The sequence below is a fragment of the Siniperca chuatsi genome, linkage group LG2 (assembly GCF_020085105.1).
Source record: "Siniperca chuatsi isolate FFG_IHB_CAS linkage group LG2, ASM2008510v1, whole genome shotgun sequence".
Taxonomy (NCBI): domain Eukaryota; kingdom Metazoa; phylum Chordata; class Actinopteri; order Centrarchiformes; family Sinipercidae; genus Siniperca; species Siniperca chuatsi.
In genome coordinates, this window is record NC_058043.1 from 19,030,709 (window position 1) to 19,046,968 (window position 16,260).

Here is a 16,260-nt window from a genome sequence, read left to right on the forward strand (position 1 = left end):
AAACATCACGTTGTCACGACCAGCCATGTTTTTTATTTATGTTTGACGTCGGAACAGAACGCTTGGAGGTGGGAAGTTAGAAATTTCATAGACATATGTCTCAATCTGTAGGCTACTTTAAAGCTGCAGTAGACATCCTTTGTTTCTAGTGGACCACGTGGAAGCAGTGTCAAAGATTTTAAAATGACACCATAAATTAGCGTACTGTATTTTGTGTACATCCAATTTGTTGGTGTTGGCTAATTTCTATTGAACCACACCTTATCTGTCATTGTGTGTTCTAATAACATTTCCCAATATCTGGACAGCACACAACATTGTCTCAAAAGGGGAAAAAAAGATGTTGCCCTTCTAGTATGCAGTATGCTGGGGTCCAAGAGGTGCCAAAAGAGTCTTTACATAGCATCAAGAGGAACTCAACAGCCATCCTTACCTGTTTTTAATAATTTTATTATTATTATTATTATTTATTTACTCAATCATGCAAATTAGGACATGTAAAATGCAGGCAATTAATACAAAGCAATGTTAAGCAGACAATCAGCACAGACAGTTAAAACATGACAACATAAAATCACATTACATTACAGAAGACAGAGATAAAACCACAAACAAAAGGCCAAGCAAATAAAGGAAGACATGCAGAGAGGTATGATGGCAAGTCTGGTTGCTTTTTAACTAAGTTTTAGGATTATATGTAAAGGAACAATAAGAGTCGCTATATTATATATTTAACAGAAATATTGTTCAAAAAGTGGGAAGCTCTTACTGTAAAGGCTGTCTGGCTGAAAGATGTTTTCCTCCTTGGGATAACTATGTCCCCTCTTATTCTTGATGTGGTTAATCTAACCCCAACATTTTTCTGAACGATGAATCTAGTAAACGGGGGAGTTGCTGGTCCATTAAGAAATTTCTATATTAAATAAGCATTGTGAAATTGAATAAGATTTTCCCAGCAAAGAAGACCATATCTAAGATGTATATTACAGTGATGGTAGCTTTTAGGTTTATTATCCAGGACCTTGAGAGCTTGTTTATATACAGCTTGTACAGGCTTTATTATTGTATCAGTGGTAAGAGACCAAGTGGTTAAACAGTATGTTATATGTGAGAAAATTATAGCATGGAAGTAAATCTTTGCTTCAGGTGTCAGGTATTTTGTTTTTGCAACAATTTGCTTAACTTGTTTTTTGAAGCATAGTTGAGACTATGATGACACCAACATAGTTTTTTTTTTACATTAAGATGCAAGCAAGAATCTGCAAGCCACTTTGTGATGACCTCCATTATCTGTGTATTTTTAAGAGCAGCTTCTTCACAGTTTTTTTTTATATATATATATATATATATATATATATATATATATATATATATATATATATATATATATATATAAAACGGTATTATCTGCATACAATTGGACGTCAGCTCAAAAACATGCTGAGGGTACTTAATTGATGTATAAGCTAAAGAGGAGCGGACCTAGAATAGAGCCCTGGGGCACTCTAACTCCTTGATCCTCACACTCTTATTTCTGTTTTTGAGGTAGGATTTGAACCAGCATAAAGCAGCAGGAGCAAAAATAAATGTTGCCATTTTTGTAAGAAGAATGTTGTGATTTACTGTGTCAAAGACTTTTCTTAAGTCGAGAAACACCGCACAGACAGCTCCCTCTTATCAAGTGTAGCTTTAATATTTTCAACAACTTAACAGTTGGCTGATGTAGTAGAGTGATTTGCTCTGAACTTCATGGGGTGTAGAGGAAAAGGACTGTTTTCAAGATGACAAAACAGTTGTGCTGCTACACATTTTGCTGCTACCTTTGACAATACAGGAAGAATACTATAATTATTCATACAGGTTGTATCACCCGCTTTAAGAATCTGTCCCGTCCAAAGTGTTTGAATAACTTTTTCTGTAACTTTGTTTTATCTTCAGAATAATTGAATGTTCAGTTAAAATTAGGGCTTGGTATCCAATGCAATAGCTGAGTTTCAGTACCAAATAAAGCATACCAAAATGATATACACTATTTTTCGTTACCACAAAACATGGAATATAATAATATTTTTCTTAATAAAAGTCAGTCATACAAGAACTTTGCCTATAAATGTGCAAAATGATTAGTTAAGTCAGTACATATCTGATCAAAGAATAAGTAAGGAACACTTTTGGTACAGCCAGAGAGGGGCATAAAGTGTGAAGAAAGATAACTAAAAGGTGAGATACACATCATAATTATAACTTCAGTTAACACCGACACCTCTAGTTTATAGGTTGGTGCCAGGATATTCAAACATACTATTATAGAAAACACTAAACATAGTAAGTTATGGCATTTTTGTGCCCAAACCTGTGAGCTTTAAGGACGAAACTGAATCAGGTGCAGGAAAAAAGGTGCTCCTCTTTCTATTTCACTTTTATTATCAAAAGAGATTTATTCAATTAAGTCTTTATTCACCTGAAGCGCTCAATGCTCACTGACAAGCAGAACAATTAAAAGAGATTTCAAGGTGTCCAAGCCCAGCAAAACGAGATGTAGCATATAAATTAAAGGTTTTATTTTACTTATTACTATTTCTTTCATCACACGTCGGCACAATAAGAGAATATGATGACTTAGCTTAGGCTTCTCCCCAAACAGACATACAATATATCTGTCAGTGGTGGAACGTAACAAAGTACATTTACTCAAGTACAGTTTTGACACACCATACTTGAGTATTTCCATTTTATGCTACTGCATACTTCTACTCCACTACATTTCAGAGGCATATATTGTACTTTTTACTCCACTACATGTATTTGACACATAGTTACTAGTTACTTTTTACATCAATGTACAGTCCTCAGTGTACTTTTTACATTGATGAACTACAACATTTAAATGCTCTTACATTTATTCATTAGTGATAAAAACAGAATAGTATAATATTTTATAAAAATATAATACTGTGAAAGGAGCCATTCTGCATAAGGAGTACTTTTGCTTTTGATAGTCTACTTTAAGTACATTTTGCTGATAATACCTCTGTACTTTTACAGACCTAGAAGTAACATTTAGAATTCAGGACTTTTACTTGTAATGGAGTATTTGTATACCATATTTCTACTTTAACTTTTTTTAAAGGATCTGATTACTTCTTCCCACACTGGCATCTGTGTATTTCAGTCATCTGGGTAGGTGGCAGGTCAGATAGGAACAACATACAGTAGACATTGAGCACTTCCAATACACTAATCCCAACAGCATCTTCTCTCATGGGTTTTCCTGGATCAAAATCTGCTCAGATGAGGTTGTGACCGGACATCTGTCTTACATTTAACATTAATAGGTCTGTGGCCTGAAGGTGCTCTGGAAAAGTGTAAAAATGATGTCTGTCAGAAACATGCTGGGACCTCCATGGCGGTGACGCACAAAGAGTGACCTCTACTGTACAAATTGGCCAGATTGCACGGCCATGTCAGTTCTGACGTATCCGCTGGTTTTACGACGGTGTGCTTACACAATGACAGTTTCCGTCAGTTTGACTTGCAAATCGTAATCGCGTTGATCAAGCGCTTTTTCGTTTCCAGTTTCCGTTGAAAGGATAATTTTATCATTTCAAATTATCGATCACTATATGAGATACAGAAAGAGACCAATTTTTGAGATACGTAACAAGTTGTACTTGCTGTACTTAAATTCTGAACTTCCGAGGCCCAGTAGAGAGCTCGAGCGGCAGCTCCGAAAAGTTTGTTGTTGTCACGTGATATGAGACGAATGTGGCGATAAAAGTTTGTTTATATAGTAAAACTAGGTGGCGTACCACATTATCAAAACCTATTGAACACCGTTTTCACTACAATGCCTCAACCAAAACATCGAAAGATTGCAGTTATAGGTTACAGGTCTGTAGGTGAGTAAAGCACACGAGCTCGTGCACAGCTAATGTTATTCAGCTAGTTGGCTAACAGGCTAACAGGCTAACGTCCTGGCTTTGTTTTCCCTTGAGTGTATCCGACACCAGTAACGCTAAATTACCTTTGTTCAGTTTCTTTGTGTTGCATGTGCTTGCTGAGCAGTTGATTACTAAACTACATTAAAATCGACGTTATCTTGCTGTATAGCTGTAGCCATCTGTTACTAGTTACTTGTAACATGTTCTGTGAAAATAAAGTTAGCTCAGCCGGTGACATACTGGTATAGAGCCAAGTGGTGTGTGTGGAAACTTTTAGGCCAGCATGGCAAACATAACAAGTATGTAATGTCCATAATTTAAGGCAATCAGCCTGTAACCATATTCGACCTCCTACCAAGTCAATACCAGTCGTTTATATTCTAAAATGTCCTCGTGTGGCTGGTGTTGCACCAAATTATGATAATTAGCATCTGTGACCCAATTAGGACTTTGAGCTGTATTTAAAGACAGAACATTTTCAGCTGTATTGCCACTGAAAACGTTTTTTTATCATACGTTATCACATAATTCTGATAGCAACCATTACCAAAAATGGTGCCACCATAGCATTTAGATAAGGTCACACATTTTAATAGCTGTAAAGAAGAAAAAGATGGCTGTAGTAGCGGAAACTGTCCACTTCACACGTCAGTATGTGTCGAGCCTTTGGTCTGTATCGTCTAGTTGATCCTCTGGCATCATGGAATCCGACAGGGCACAGATTTCAGTACACCAAAGTCACAGCTATCAAAGTTTGTGACCCTATCTAAATACTACATTGCTGCCATCTTTGGTCATAGCTATCAAAATAATGTATGTTATTTAATATGATAAAAACTATTACCATGGCAATATAGCTGAAATTCCTGATCACATATTTTAACTGGTCACAGAATTTGGTGTAACACTTGTAACTGATAATGTGGGTAGGTGTAGGTTTTCATGTAAAGGCTTAAAGCCACCAATAAGTAAATACACTGACACAGTATTTGTGTGTAACAGTTATGTATTGTAATATAGGGGATTGTTATAAACAAAGAGATAGTTTTAACGTTGTATTAAAATGTGTATGTTGTGTTTCTTTGCCCTGCATAGGAAAGTCATCTCTTACAATACAGTTTGTGGAAGGACAGTTTGTTGATTCCTATGACCCCACCATCGAAAACAGTATGTGTCGTTATTATATTGTTTGTAAGAAAAGAAAGTCACAATGGATTTGGCTTAATGTAAATAAATGTTTTGTAAAACTAGATCCTCTCTCTCCCTAGCCTTTAACAAAATGGTCAGCGTGAATGGTCAAGACTTCAATCTTCAGCTGGTTGATACAGCTGGACAAGTAAGTTGTTCATTTACCACCATATCTGACACAAACTTGGTTTTAAATCAACACTTCTGATCTGTTAAATCCTAATATTTAACCTTAGGCGTTGCTGGTATTATGATGTACTCGGATGTCAGACAAGTTGTGTATTAAATGGAAAGTGCCTGTTTTTCTAGAAGCTATAGTCTTGTATGTCTGACATTTAACAATAGTTTGGTAACCCAATGGGATTAAAATACCTCTGCTCTGTCTGTAGGATGAGTACTCAATTTTTCACCAATCCCACTCAATGGACATCCATGGGTATGTCCTTGTCTATTCAGTGACTTCCATGAAAAGGTGAGTGTATGGTTGTGTTTTCATATCTGTTTGAATAATGAGGCATGTACTGTTAAAAGTCTTAAAACACTACATTAGGTAAACAATACTGTGTCTTAAAATGTATGCTAGCATTGTGTTTTATCATATACAGACTTTACTATTCATAATACATTATTCCTAAACCACAAAGATTTACAAGGGTTGAACCCACTGTTGTGTATACCAACAGTGTCATCTAATGCCATATAAGTAGGTTTATAATGTTCTATTTTTGATACTGTATCCGAGAGGGGTTGAATAAACTCTATGGTCATTGTCAAGGCTGTAGCTTTTGTTGTATTCAACTCCTTTAGGTGCCTGTTTGCCGATTGCTTTAACTAAATGTGCTTAAGTATAGGGTTCTTTGGACTGGCAATGTATTATAATAGTAAGTTAGTAGTAAGTAATTTACAAGTTAGAGGTACATACTGACTACGCTCAGATCAGTATCTAAAAGTACTTAGATGTCTGTCTCTGTTCAGTTTTGAAGTTGTGCAGGTTCTACACGACAAGCTGCTAGACATGGTTGGGAAGATTCAGTAAGTTTAGTTGGATCTTTAAAATTCAATGCTTCCAAAATTGTCTTTTTTGTTTTTCCAAGTGATTTTTCTTTTTTTTTAACCTGGATATTTTCTTTTTAGGGTTCCAACTGTTCTTGTAGGGAACAAAAAAGATCTCCACATGGAAAGGTAATCATGATTATTGAAAGTCTTTAGAATATAAACTGCATATGTTGTTACTGTATAAATGTATAAATAACACTGATAATGCTGTCAGACATTTTGGTCTTAAAATATCCGTTAACACTCAATATAATTCAACATTAAAGACATTTTTAATGGCAAGCATCTGTTGTTTTGGCAGTAAAAGGGTAAGTCCGGTGATATTCTGTACTTTTCTTTAGTTTCAACAAATCTCATGAAAAGAGCGAAACAAACAATGAATTTATCCCGTTAACAAGTATTGTGTGTGTAGCCAAAGCCTGATATAACTTATTCCTCTGTGATTTAGACCTCTATTGTTGTCCAAACACTATTAAAAACAAGTAATTGAGTCACACTGTTGCATTAGATGACATGTTCCTTCATTTGCTAAAAACTAGCCCAGCTGTTTTAGGAAATTATTCAGCATTTAAAAAAATGTTAAAAAAACAAACAAAACAAACACTATGTATTTGTGACCTGTTTTTAAAGATTCACATTGTCAGTAGGAACGTATGAGTTTGTGGCTGAGATCCACAGACATGCTGGTGAAGTCAGAAAGTATTAAGAGATGGACTAACTAACTGGTTTTGTTCTTTTCATGGAATTTGTTGACAATAACAGAAAATATAGAATATTGTCAGCCTTATCCTTAAAAAAACATACCACATGTTTGTCTCTCTCTCTCAACTTTTCCGTCACCACCTACTTAAACACTCCTTAAAAAGAGTGCTCTAAGTCAGTGTATGCGTGCAATACAAAAGGAGTTTTCTGTTTTCATTAAGTGAAGTTTCCATTTCATTTTTCCCAGGGTTATCAAGCCAGAGGAAGGAAAAAAACTTGCAGATTCCTGGGGTGCTGCATTCATGGAGTCCTCAGCCAAGGAGAATGAGGTAATGTTATCTCTTTGAATACTCATCGGTGCAGTCCACACATTATTTCTGACACAGATTCACACTCTGATGACCATATTCTTATAATGCAGACTGCTGTGGAGGTTTTCAAGCGGATCATTTTGGAGATGGAGAAAGCTGATGGAAATGCACCCCAGGAAGAGAAGAAGTGCGCTGTGATGTAAAAGTGCAGCCAGGATATCTGTAAGCTCATTCGCTGAAGACAGGAGGCACAACTTCACCAGCTTGCCAATCGTGACCTCACCGGCACAAAGACACTGCAGTGGAACTTTTCTGCTCCATTGTGATATCAGATTGATTTCCATAGCAAGGCAACTGCTCAGACAGTTGATAAACTATCCCACTAATTGTAACCACAGGGAGAAGTTTCTAAGAGCAAGATTTATCTTTGTTTTAGGCAAAGAAGCACCACCAGTGAACACTTTCTTTAAATATTGAAATCTAATCTATTACTGGGAAAAATATTGACTTTGAGTTCAACTAAATGCTCAGAAAACAAAATAATATTGCCAAACATATTGGTCCCAATGAATTGCATCAAATTTTGTCATGAACGTATTATGATAATAACTACTTGTAAGTCTGATGTTTGAGACATCATTGGCTATTGTCTCATAACTCTTGGAGTAGTTGAGTTAATGTACAGTGAGGGCTTGTTAATAACCTTTTTAAGGACTGGGATTAGTTCAGCAGGTCTTTTTTGACAGTGATGGAGAGTCACAGTACACATTGCTTTAAATGTGGTGTTAAAATGTCAGTATTTCTCACAAATGGTGGATTTCCTTGAACACCCTGGAATGAGACTTCACATAAGAAATTTCACTGGTTTCACAGTTCTTCTCACTGTAATTTTTATCAACTCCTCTTCAGGTACCAGGAACTCTTGAACTGTTCACGATGGAGGAATCTATTTGTATATGTAACAACTCACATTTTAAGCTCTTCTGCTAAGCGGATTAGTCCTCTTCCATTGTTTGTACAGTTTAATTCCTTATTGACTGTAATAAAGCTGTTATCTTATGGACAACCTTCAGAGAAATTTAGTATAGGTATGAATAGATCTTTGGTATTTACCAGTTATGGCCTTTTTTATACAATATAAATAGAATCTTAGAAATTGGTTTAATAATATTTGTTAATCTTGAGTGGTGCAGGTTTGCTCTTCCTTCAATATCCTAAGTAGAGTATATGGTTATAATTATGAACATTGTTGAGTTGCAATTTTTTAATTGCATTTTAACACAGCGTAAGACTATTTAATTGGCTGAAGGCCACTGAGTTAGTTTAGTAATTTTTGAGCTCATGGTTTTGATTTGATGGTTCATGTAGGCTTGATAAAACCAAGCCCCGATGGCAAGCAGTCCATTTAATTCATAATTGTGTACTTGCATGATCACCGTCAGATGCTTGAGATCCTTGATGACTTGTTTTTCTTAGATCCTGTAGCCTTACCCCCCCTCCAATAATCCTCATGTTGTACCTGTAGTGGATAATTGTACAATTCTATCAAGTGCTTTGCTGAGTAAGTAGTTGATTGATGGGTGATTGATGATGGTTGAAGAGAAGCTGGTGATGCTGTGTCTTGTGCCTTAAAGTTGTTCAAACTCCCTCATCTGCTTCCCTTCATGACTCAAGGTGCTCTTAAAGGTTTTTTTTTTTTCTTCCTTCTGTTGACTTGATACCCAGGTGCAGGTGGTGTGCACCTGTACACCAATATCCCCTTGTGGGTCAATGTTAATTCAGAAATCTTGCTGTAAACAGTTTTGTATATAAATAAATCTGTTACTCATGGGATGTGTCATTGTGCTGAATTTGGCTGCATTATTTATGTAGCAAAAAGCAAGGTAGCCGATACAGTACCTTGCTGCACAGCCTTCAGTGGCGGTTAGGGTTGATGAACCACAAAAACTGGTCATCGGGCTATACTGTAACTTCACTTGCACGTTAAATTACTGTACAGAGGCATGTTGGCATACACAGCATCATAGTATGTGGGTTAATTTACGGTCTGCTTCAGAACTGAGATTGTGGTGCGGTAACACTACATGTACTACGGTAACGGTCTAACAGCCATTCAGGTTGCTCATTGCAAGTTGTAGCGGAAGACCTGTGTGGCTTTGGGAGATCCTGCCAGTTGTGAACAGTTACTGGAAGGCGATACGGCGAATGGAATAATATGGAGTGTGTAAGTTATCTAGCTAACTAAGTTTGTATAGATCGTTAGCTTTTTAACAAACCTCCTCCACATAAGTTTAATTAACGTGACTTTCCAAGCATGCTAACGGTAGCAGCTAACTAGCTAATTCTTGGCAGGGTGGTAGAATAGGCGAGCTCACTTTTTAGTAACGTTAGTCAACCGTCATGAAGGCATATTTTTGCCAGTGGCGATTGTGACTGGTTTCAGCCCCAGTATCAGTGTACAATCATTACTTTAAAAAGACATGCCACGCAATGTCTCACCAGGGTAACTGACGTAAAGCTGAAATGGAAAGTCACCTCGACTGGCTCGTTAACGTCAACACTCTGTGACGCTAGCTAGCTAATGCTAATGCTTCGTCAACGTTATTATTATGGATTTGTTCAAAGTAGCGTTATTCAGTTTGCATATATCTTCAACAGCGACGACGCGACATTGTCTGCCAGTTTGCCACCCAGGCATTGTTAAGTTATAGCAGTAAGTTAGTGTCAAATGAATCCTTTATAACAGCGGATGCAACTAGCGTTATAGCGTTAGCTATTTTTCTAACGTTAAACAGTTGTGCTTATCCTTGGTAACAATGCAAGTGCATCTGTTGTTAGTGACACCTTGATGAACACACTTTTGCAACAACTCGATGAATATAACGTTAAATCCGCCTTAAGCATCCATGCATAGATAACACATTCTTAACCTAAATATAACAGTTGACATTACAAGATCATACATAAACTTTACCATGTCAAGGGTTATGCCTAACCGCTAATCCTAAACATTTTAAACCATTATGCCTGCCTATAGCCTCACTTGGCGGGCCAGTCGGTGCTTCTGTCCATAACCCTGATAATAAATTAGCTAGCCTGGGCATTATTTGGCCATGTTATGCAGGCTTTTGTAAAACAAACATTCACTTGTTTTGGAGGTCGCCTAGACAAACAGAATTTTAATGACCTTTTCATGATCTTTTTATTTCAGATTCCAGTACCTATTGATGATCTTGAAGGCAAAAAGGACCCAGTCATAGAGGGTAAAGGAAATGACTTATATACATCTCATGAGACCAAACCTAGAAACAGTGCAGTTTAAAAACAGCGAACACATGTCCTCAATAGTTTCTCTCTCATTCCTTCAGACCCAGAGCACAATGTGTACACCAGGTTTATGAAGTCCCACCGGTGTTATGACCTTGTACCTACCAGCTCCAAATTGGTTGTGTTTGATACATCACTTCAGGTAAAACAAAAGCTTTTATTCTTAAAAAATGGAGTCTATCTATCATTAGCTAATTTACACTGAAATGTTTGGTGTAATTAATTTTACAGGTCAAGAAGGCCTTTTTTGCTCTTGTTTCTAATGGGGTAAGAGCAGCGCCTCTGTGGGACAGCAAGAAGCAGTGCTTTGTTGGTAAGGGTAGTTTTCAGTTGCCACATTTTCACTCTGTGTAAGACAAAATTAAATAAAGGACTGACTTGATGCTCCTCATGCATCTCCACAGGTATGCTAACCATCACAGACTTTATTAACATCCTTCATCGCTACTACAAATCTCCATTGGTAAGATGGTGGACACCAAATGGTTATAGTCCTTGAACTGTAAGATTAGATGTAACATATTCAATCTCAAAATTGAACTGCAGGCTTATTTTGTCATAGGTAGTGTTTTAACTAATATGTTGCTCAATGTGACCTTGCTCTTTTTCCACTTTGTATCAAGAGCTTGGTTCCTTTTTTAGTTCTTCTTAAAGATGTCAACCCTTTCTCTCCTTGTAATCATTCAGGTTCAGATATATGAGTTGGAAGAACACAAAATTGAAACATGGAGAGGTGAGAATATGTTAAGTATTTCTTGTCATTTACTCTGGTAATTTTGATGGTCTTGAACTATGTTGTCTTTTCTTGTTTATAATAGAGCTGTATCTTCAAGACTCTTTCAAGCCCTTGGTTAGCATATCTCCCAATGCAAGGTGAGTTTTTTTTTTTATTAATGCTTGGTTGGTAGTAGTACTTCCAGGCATTACATTGTGTTGTTGGTGTCAAATCTCGCTTTCCTGAATACACGGGTCTTGCATGCTGGGACATACAACTATGGGGTATCTGATGGTTTAGCCTGTGGCAGTTGGTCTATTCCCAATAGATGTCACTGAGGAAGTACAAATACGGTATGCATATATGTATTAATATTTCAGGAATGCTGTCTGAAATGCTCCTCCACGCTTTATTCTTTTGACCAGAGTCTGTAAATAGAGGCAGACATCAAACCGCTAACCTGAAAATTAGCTATGGATACAGCTTTTCTACAATTTTGTGATTGGTAGAAACTTATTAATCACTTAATGAAATTATCAATAGTTCAGTTCAAACCTTTTGTTGTCTAAAAGTTTAGTTTGTACCCACATTATTAATGCTACACTTACACTTGAAGTTACTACTTTTCTTGCCAAGGTACCAGCAGCTGACAAACTTATAAACTAATTGCCATTAGTAACTATCTCTCAGTAACTTTTCCTTTTAATTTTTTTTTATCTTATCTTATCTCACATGCTATGTCCAAAAGAACTTGATTAATTTGGTCGTCTTTTAACTTCTCCTTGTCACAGTTTGTATGATGCAGTTTCATCTCTGCTGAAGAACAAGATCCACAGATTGCCTGTAATCGACCCCCTGACAGGAAACACACTGTATATTCTCACACACAAGAGGATTCTCAAGTTCCTGAAGCTTTTTGTGAGTTCCTTTTTTCTATCCTCACTACTACTACATTAAATACTTAGATTATCTGCCATTGTATTTTCAGTCTGACAGTGACACTACAGACGTCTAGAACAGAGTAAAGACTACTAGCTACAGTTAAGGAAACGGTATATTCTAAAACACATGCGCGCAATCTCTTATTGTTTTCAGATCTCAGAGATGCCAAAACCCTCGTTCTTGAGACAAACCTTAGAGGAACTGAACATCGGCACATTCCAGAACATAGCAGTGGTCCGCACAGACACACCGCTGTACACGGCGCTGGGTATTTTTGTTGAGCAGCGAGTGTCAGCGCTCCCCGTTGTGGACGACAAAGGTATGTGGGCTGGCTGAAATGATTTCCTTGTTGATTTTGCATTAATGGCCAGAGACCTCTTGAATTTTGTTTTTGTGTGCTGACATGCTGCCTCTCTCTTGCAGGTCGAGTGGTGGATATATACTCAAAATTTGACGTTATTGTAAGTTATCTTGTCAGTGTCTCACTGGATTTGTTCCTTTTTAGTTATTTTGAGCAAATAGGAGTAGGGTTGCAATTAATGATTATTTTATTATTATCCATTAATCTGCTGATTATGTTCTCGATTAATCGCTTTGTCTGTAAAATTTGAAAGTTGCCCCCTATAATTTCCCAAAGCCCAAGATGATGTAATTGCTTGTTTTATTTGACCAGCAGTCCTAAAATATAAAGTTTACAATCAGATGTGACAAAGAAAAGCATCAAATCATCACATCTGAGAAGCTTTAACCAGCAAATGTTTGGAATTTTTCCTTGAAAAATGACGAAAACCATGAACCAATTTTCAAAATAGATGCTGATTTGATTTTCTGTTGATGGACTAATCAATTAATCGACTAATTGTTGCAACTCTAATATTAGTATGGTTAGGCGATGTGACAACATAACGTGAGACAATAGACATTTTTCATTTTGTAATACTGTTTCTCGCTAGGTAATTATCCCTTTAAAGTTTGAATGTATTAGGCCGTTGTGGGAAGTGTTGCATATCAATGAGCAGGGCTGCTTTATGGCAAATTTAAATTTTCAGTATTTTTGCTTCAATGTGATAGATTATCTCAGTTTGTTAGGTATTTAATTCACTGAATTAGTTACAAACAGATATTCTCATGTGATTATTTTATCTACATATCTCTTTTAATCTGCTTAATTTATGTACATCGCCAGAAAATGTACTATATCAATATTGAGAGTGACGTATGTATATTGTGTTAGAGGATTTATCCATATTACCCACCCTTACTTGAGAGATAATTTTATACTGGGAATTTGGCACATGAATGTCATGGCTAAAGTTTTACCAAAAATTCTTTGAAAGTATTTTTTGTGCAATTTACGATGAAGTAACATTTTTAACCTGAAGGCCCGTGTTTATACAGAACCTGGCAGCAGAGAAGACGTACAACAACCTTGATCTGACAGTGACCAAAGCCTTGCAGCACCGCTCTCAGTACTTTGAAGGAGTGCTGACCTGCCACAGGCACGAGACCTTGGAGGCCATCATCAATAGACTGGTGGAGGCAGAGGTGAAAGTCAGATGACGTTATGTGTGTCCAAGTGGCTGTCTCTTGTGGCTGGTTTACCTCTGTTGCTTTTGAGGATTACTGTCCAAAGTGCAATGAACTATTGCCCATGATAAACAATGTGTAAAATGTCTCTCCACACTTTATTCTTCTTTTAAAATCAAAGTCTAAATAGAGGGACACATCAAACACTGCCTGACAACCAACTCCAATTTTGCATTTAATAGAAACTCATTGATAACTTAATGAAGTCAAAAAGTCAATGCTGCTATGTGTGTGTGTATTTGTATAGTTACATTATCATGTATCAATTTCTCTTCACATTCTTCTGGTAGAAATACTGTTTTGCAGAGGTAAAAGTAACATTCATGGTCCTCCTGTGTGTCCCTCAGGTGCACAGGCTGGTGGTGGTGGACGAGCAGGATGTTGTGAAGGGAATCGTCTCCCTTTCAGATATTCTCCAGGCACTAGTGCTTACTGATGGAGAAGAGGGTAAGTACAGTTGTGTAGCTATCTAAGACTTTTGGAGCTTACACATGAAGTAATACTACTGAAGTATTTCAGTAGTATTAAAAGCAGTGGAGTCGTTCACATATTTTCCTTAATATGTTGATGATTCGATTTTTCTGTCCACAGGCACAGCTTGAGGAAGAACTCAAAGAAGGAAAGGCTACACAATTTTATGAGGATGTCAGAGCAAAGAGAGAAAGAGAACCGGCACGTGAGAGGGGAATTAAGACAGTATATATATTCACACATGAAGACTTCTTCTCTATTTTAGCAACCCAGCAGTATAAAATTGTATTAGCACAGGACATAGAGAAGCTCCTGTATTTGAGCCAAATTCCAAGCCACAAGATCGATGTAAAAGCACAAGAAACCTCTGAAGAGGAGCTGCAGCCTCTCAGGATGACCCGGCATCATTCCCACCTCTGTGGCTCTTGTGCTGATGTACGTAGAGGAGGACCAGTAATTATGACTTTGATTACAAATGTATTCCCGATAATATAAATTAAGTAATCAGTTACCAGCCAAACGAAAACTGATTTACCTGTATTACCTTTTGTTGGCAGCATTTAATTTCTATAATGTGGCTGAAATTTAGATGCACATAAAGCCTATGTCAGGGTAACGTTAAACACTGTGTAACTTTGTCAGATCAACATTTGATGTGTGTTCTGGCACGTTATGACATTTGACTGAGCCCTGTTCTTTGTACATTTAAGTAGTTATCAGGCTTAAATGGTCTTATTCACCATTCAGCTAGTTTGATTATTTAAATGCAGGTGGAGCGTTGATTTGTAAATCATTTTTTAGCTTGAACAACTACACTTCCAAATTGCAATACATATCGATAGTTATATGGTTACTGAAGTATTTATCTGTATGTAGGTGTCATATAAACTGTACATGCAGTATATACATACAAAAACTAGCTACATGCTACCTTTGTGTGAAGACTGAATGATAAAATAAGCTAAATCATTTTTACAAACACTAGACCTGGTCAGCTACATTTGAAATTAATTTCACACATATAAAATGGAAAAGGTCTGGTCATGGTCTAACTACATTTTCAGTCAGCTAGGTTTGCAGATTTCAGCTTCAGGACCTGTTGCTCCAAAAATAGCTCTCGATTCAAGACAATTAAATCAAGTTACCACAGTTACCAGTGTGTGAGGAATTCAAGGGCTCAGGTTTTAATCTGTTGTGTAGCCAGACAGCGAAGTAGCAAACCTGGAAGAGCACTTTAGGCTTCCAAGTCTAGAACAGCATAAATGAATCTGCTGTTAGAGACGACCGTTCATTGTGCTTTATTCTGTTTGAATGCACAAGCTCTGGATATTTATGGGTTTTATGTTTTACCATTTTGTCTGTGTTGTCCCATGTAACAAAATATTTAATGCTTGTTTTGGGTTTTGGTATTAACAGCATTAAAGGGATTTGCTTATTGCTTCAATGCTGCAAAATAAAAAAAAATTTAAAGTTCACTTGAAATTTAAACGGTCAAATTAACCATTTCTGTGGGTTTGATAATTTTCTGATTTATATCTTTTTGGTGAGTTATGCTGATGTCAGCTAAAGTCGAACATCAAGTCTAGGTTTATTCAACTGTTTTCTGTTCCTTGTGTTTAGGGGACTTTATCAAAATCACTAAATACCAGCATTTACTTTCCATTTTCTTAAGATAGGCCAGGAACATGTCACACTTCCTGGTATATATGAAACTGAATGTGTACAACTGTATGTAAATGCACAGTTTTTGTACTAATCTGCATTGATAGCATAATTTAAAGGATGAGCAATAAAAGTTCTTTGAGTTTGTTTTAAATGGCATTATTGTTAAATGCATACATCTTGTATATCACATATAACTTGTCTAAAGATGTAAATGGGTCGCATTGATGAGGAAGTGATTTACAATGCAACATTAACTTTAACTCAGACGTGGAGCTACATTAGGATTCATTTTGAGTCGTGTTTGTGTCCATCCTGATGAATGTAATTCACTCTCTCTTTAGCTCTGTTTTTGGTC

At 36.7% G+C, this 16,260-nt stretch overlaps 2 protein-coding genes across 3 annotated transcripts; both read left to right on the forward strand.

Moving 5' to 3' along the window:
* The first annotated feature begins 3,474 nt into the window (after window positions 1-3,474).
* Window positions 3,475-9,028, forward strand: rhebl1 (Ras homolog, mTORC1 binding like 1). 2 transcript variants are annotated; one of them, XM_044177476.1, is made up of 8 exons: window positions 3,475-3,899; window positions 5,037-5,108; window positions 5,210-5,277; window positions 5,519-5,601; window positions 6,087-6,161; window positions 6,264-6,311; window positions 7,135-7,216; window positions 7,309-9,028. In XM_044177476.1, the coding sequence occupies exons 1-8, from the start codon at window positions 3,848-3,850 to the stop codon at window positions 7,399-7,401; spliced, it is 573 nt and encodes a 190-aa protein (XP_044033411.1). In that variant the 5' UTR covers window positions 3,475-3,847; the 3' UTR covers window positions 7,402-9,028. The 2 variants fall into 2 exon arrangements, with proteins under 2 accessions (XP_044033411.1, XP_044033412.1); XM_044177477.1 differs by having other exon boundaries at window positions 3,479-3,899; window positions 6,105-6,161.
* A 246-nt stretch (window positions 9,029-9,274) lies between these two features.
* prkag1 (protein kinase, AMP-activated, gamma 1 non-catalytic subunit) lies at window positions 9,275-16,049 on the forward strand. Its single transcript, XM_044177472.1, has 13 exons — window positions 9,275-9,422; window positions 10,410-10,461; window positions 10,567-10,667; window positions 10,757-10,838; window positions 10,930-10,988; window positions 11,213-11,258; window positions 11,344-11,398; window positions 12,032-12,158; window positions 12,336-12,501; window positions 12,606-12,643; window positions 13,581-13,727; window positions 14,117-14,216; window positions 14,361-16,049. The coding sequence occupies exons 1-13, from the start codon at window positions 9,414-9,416 to the stop codon at window positions 14,369-14,371; spliced, it is 993 nt and encodes a 330-aa protein (XP_044033407.1). The 5' UTR covers window positions 9,275-9,413; the 3' UTR covers window positions 14,372-16,049.
* Window positions 16,050-16,260: the final 211 nt, after the last annotated feature.